The 4967-nt window shown below is 43.5% G+C and overlaps 1 protein-coding gene across 1 annotated transcript; it reads left to right on the top strand.

Annotated features, from left to right (window-relative positions):
• LOC115074282 (urotensin-2 receptor-like) lies at positions 1-1050 on the top strand. Its single transcript, XM_029573600.1, has one exon. It carries the CDS (start codon positions 1-3, stop codon positions 1048-1050), a length of 1050 nt encoding a protein of 349 aa, XP_029429460.1.
• The last annotated feature ends 3917 nt before the right edge of the window (positions 1051-4967 follow it).

Consider the following 4967-nt stretch of genomic DNA (forward strand, 5'->3'; position numbering starts at 1 on the left):
ATGGCCATAAATGAGACACTTCTCACGTGCAACAACACAGCCGGCTCCCTTCCTGTACCAGTTGCTCAGCACAGCTTAAACAACTCCTTGGTTACCCAGATCCGATACTCCATAGCCCTGTGCCTCGGCCTGGTCTTTGTTCTGGGAATCACCGGCAACATCTTCATGCTTCTGGTGCTGATTGACAACCTGCGGAGCAGCAATAGTAGCCCCATCTCCACCATGACCAACACCTTCATGGCCAATATCACCGTCTCGGATATGATCTTCCTCCTTTACAACGTCCCCGTGATGCTCCTTAATTTTATCTTCAAGGACTGGAAAATGGGCTCGGCTGTCTGTATCAGCAGCCAGAGCATGTCCATGTGGACCATGTTTTGCAGTTTCTACACCATGGTGGCCACCTCCATACTACGTTATGTGGCGGTGGTACACCCACTGTGGAACCTGTCCTCTAGCAAGACACAGAAATTAACTTTGGTCACCCTCATGTGGCTCTTGGGTTTCCTAGTCTCTATCCCCAACTGGTTGAGCCAAGAGGTGGTTGGTATTGGGGATGTCTCCTACTGTGTGCTCTGCATGACCAAAGCCCAGATGTCCCTGTACTTCATCCTCTTTGGTGGAATTGCATTCCTGCCCGCCATGTTCCTCATGGTCATGTGCTACTGGGAAATTATCCGCTTCCTCTGGTGCCGCCGTGATAAAATGCCACACTCTGAAAACAGACTCCACAAGAACAAGAAGGTCACTGCCACCATCACAATCATCGTGACTGTGTTTGTGGTCATGTGGATTCCCTACTGGGTGCTGACCTGCCTTTCTGCCATCCACAGCCTGCCTCAGAGGCCCATAGTCTTTGTTGCTTCCAGCCTGTCCACACTGCTGGCCTACGCCAACTGCTGTGTGAGTCCTCTCCTCTACTTTGCCCTCTCTGACCAGTTCCGGCTCAAATTGTGGAGGCTGCTCAGAAGGCAGCAAAGAAGCATTCAGCCTAGGCAAATGTACTGGATTGAAATTGCCATGCAAGCAATGACTAGAAGACAGCTTTAACAGAAAATGCCCTCTCCCCAAAGGGCTAGGAGAATGGGGTAGCTTTAACAGAAGCCCCGTTCCCCACAGAGATAAGAATAGGGCTGCTTTAACCTCATTCTTCCCCTGATACATTGTGCATGCTGCAGTCAGTGCTCCTCCATCAAAGAAAAGCCGAGCTCCAGAATTTAGGCTCCTAAGTTAGGTACTTATTTTCGGGAGCCTAAGAGGTAAATTTTAAGACCCATGCACTAGCGCACATGTGCACACATTTGCCAGCTGGTGCACATGGACACAGCAATTTTAAACCATACGCACGTATATGCGCGCATAGGTGCATGTGGTTTAAAATTGGTTATTTGCATGCACATGGGCGCACAATTTCATATCGGCGCACAAATGCCGCCTTGCTCACATAAGTGTGTGTGTGTGTGTGTGTGTGTGTGGGGGGGGGGGGTTGCCTCTTTTCCCAGTTCCTTCCCAGTTTTCCCCAATAAAGGAGAGGACTTCCTAACCTCTCTAGCTAATCTGCCTCCCTTTTACCCTATTAGCCCTGACCCTTAAAACCCTGCTCACTATCCTATTTTTCTTTATTGTACAACTTACATGCCGTCCATAGCAGAAGTAAAGTTACGCGGTAGGGAGTCCCTGGTGCTCACTTGTGCACGTAAAGACTTACGTGCAGACTTCATGGCACAGACCCGGCCCACCCCTGCCTCACCCAGACCATGCCCATGCCCTGTCCCTTTTTGTGAAGAATTATTTTTGTTCGCCTACTGGGAGATACGTGTGTACTCGCATGGCTTCTAAAATCCACGCAGCTTGTGCCATGCCGAGTCACACGCATGAAGTTAGAAAGTAGCACATTTAAGACTAATCGGAGAAAATTCTTTTTCACTCAACGCACAATTAAGCTCTGGAATTTGTTGCCAGAGGATGTGGTTAGTGCAGTTCAAAAAAGGTTTGGATAAGTTCTTGGAGGAGAAGTCCATTAACGGCTATTAATCAATTATACTTAGGGAATAGCCACTGTTATTAACTGCATCAGTAACATGGGTTCTTCTTAGTGTTTGGGTAATTGCCAGGTTCTTGTGGCCTGGTTTTTGGCCTCTGTTGGAAACAGGATGCTGGGCTTGATGGACCCTTGGTCTGACCCAGTATGGCAATTTCTTATGTTCCTATGTTCTTATCTCCCGGCTTTGGCATACGTAGAGCTTTTATAAATCGACCAGTAAGGCTTTTCTCCAATTCTGTGTCTATGGAAAAATACCTTGAGGAATCAGGCCCCATGTTTCCCTGCCCTAACTTTGCCCCTGAAGCCGCCCACTTTTTAGGCTCCTAAACGTAGGTGCCTAGCCCTAGTAAATGTTAAAAAAGGCCAATTTAGAAGTTTAAATCCTTTGAAAACTGCCCCCCCATATACGTACAGTTGCATGGTTTTGTGCTGGTGTGAACATTGCTTTAAGTTTTTTAGGTAACTTCTGCTCGGTTTGGCCTTGCAGGTGATCCTGCCACCATTCCACAAGACCCAGGGAATTCTTTACCCCATCCTGACTGAGTGAAGCCAGTGCTCTCCAGGGCTAAGAAGGTGATCCCCAGGGAGGTACAACAGCATGCAGAGAATTTAAAGAACATAGATCTCCTTAATAGTGATCTGTCATCTTTTGCAATTTTTGCATCCCCTTCTAGGAATCTGTAGATCTTGTGATTCGTGGATTATGGTTTTGCAACAGAGTTAAAAAACTAATAATGTTGCTTGAGCCCCTGAAGAATGGATCAGGGAGGGAGATAGCTAGAGCTCCATTAGCTCTAACAGAGAGTTTGTGTTTTTTTAATTAATTGTTTGCTGACCCGTAGCGCCTTCTACAGGAAGGAAAGGTAAACATAAAAGCAGGTGGATAAATTAGACAGGGAGAAAAGTAAAGAAACGAGTGAGTTGAGCAGCGCTCCTGTCCTTATCTCTTCTGCAGGTGGGAAAGGAGCCCGTTCGGAGACAGATTGGAGAGAGACTTTGAGAGGACAAGAAGCATTTCAATGTAGCTGTAGTTAGTGAGAAAAAAATAAGTTTTTTGTCACAGAGCAAAAGGAATTGTTTGACCAGAGAAAGACCCTTATTCCTTGTATTCTAACCCAATGATACAGCTCTACTAGAAAAAAGAGAATCTTTGAAGTGAAGGGGAAGCAAAAGGAGAAATTTGTGTGGAAGGAAATTTAGTTAAAAGTTAAAGTTATAAGCAGAAATACACATAATCTGCTGTAGTTAAAAGTTTGAGTGAAGTAAAGCTTGAATTGAATTTATTTTATTGTGACTTGGAACAGTAGACCATTATTTGTTCAGTCAGAGGCTGGCATTAAAATCAGAAACTGTAAAAAGTGACTGGAACTCAATTTCAAATACTGGCTCTGCACAAAGAATGAGCTGCTAGTATAAAGGCCAGTTTTGAAACCTGTACAGTTTGTTTTTGGATTGGAACTAAATCTCCTAGTTAATACTTGGGGCGAGAACATTATGGAAGATTTCACCTCTAACTAAAGCACTTCTCTGCTAGAGCTGTATACTAGTAAGACTGACATGCATATAATCAGAGAAAGAAAAGTAAATTAACGTGATTGACAAAAAAATCGATAAGGACACACGTTTTTATTGTTTATTTTTATTTTTTATTAACTACTACATAACTCAGTCCAGTGGTTCCAGTGAATGAGGCATATGTATACATAGATTCTGCTGGAAGGTGACTTGTGTAAAGTGTAGATAGTCTCTTTTTTTTTTATTTTGTTAAAGCTCAGGATAGTAGGTGCTGGGTTGTGGCCAGACATGGCCGAGGATCAGAAGAACAAAGAGTTCATGAAGAGGAAAGTGCATCAATGCATTTCAGCCTCACCATCAAAAGCTGCAAAACTGCGAACCATATCTGGCACACCTGCTACAAAGGCAGTAGATTTCTGGCCAGAAACACAGAGAAGCAAAGACAGAAATACTCAGGGATGCACAGAGTGAGGCTGAAGGAAGGACTGAGACATTTAGTGTTCTCATCTCTTGAGTACTGAAGATCATTTATACTTACCTGGTGATTTTCTGAGTATGAACCAAAACCCGCAAGAGACAAAAGGTGCAAATATTTTCAGAAAAAAAACATATTGTTGGTTTAAGAAATTTGTACTACAAGTTTGTGTTAATTATTTGAACTGAAACTTATATTTTTTTTCTGCTGGTGAATCCTTGCACTTGCAAGATAAAAGAAAAAGGAAAGTTAATATTTAAAGTTCTTTAAAAACTCTGCAAAGATAAAATAAAGTGGTTAACAATGAAAGGCAAACAGTTAGAGGAAATTTCCTTACCTGTTGAATATTTCACTTAAAGGTGTTTCTGGAGAATGTTTAAAGAAATTGTATTTGTTAACAAAATAATTTGGGGGTTTTTTTCAATTTGTGTTCTTTTAGAAATATATTCTATTGAACTTGAGTCTAGATATTTATTATTGTGAATTAACACCTATTGTTTTTCAGAATTTTATCATCAATTATTTCTTCTCCAACCAGATCTCTGTGGCACTTACTTCTCTCCCTACCTGCGGGGAGACCCCCTGGTATTGTTAATAATCACAGAACAGAGAAACAGTGCTCTTATGTGTGTGACTGCCATGGGAGGAAAAGCGAGGGAGAGAGAGGCTATTCCCTTTGGCCCCCTGATACTTCAAAAGCTTCCTCTTTCCTGTTCCGCCCTTGGGGGGGGGGGGGGGGTTACGGTTTTAAGTGGTGTCCTGTCAGCTCAGAGTCATGCGGGCCTGCCTCACAAGTGACACACAATGTGGCCCTGTGAATCTCCTGTGTGCCCTTCCAGAAGGACTGAGTATCCAAAGGAACTTTGTGAGGAGATTGAGTATCCCCGTTACACATCCACCATGAAGTAGCAGGGGACTTTGTAGAAGAATTGA

Source organism: Rhinatrema bivittatum, chromosome 12 (genome assembly GCF_901001135.1).
Source record: "Rhinatrema bivittatum chromosome 12, aRhiBiv1.1, whole genome shotgun sequence".
NCBI classification, from domain to species: domain Eukaryota; kingdom Metazoa; phylum Chordata; class Amphibia; order Gymnophiona; family Rhinatrematidae; genus Rhinatrema; species Rhinatrema bivittatum.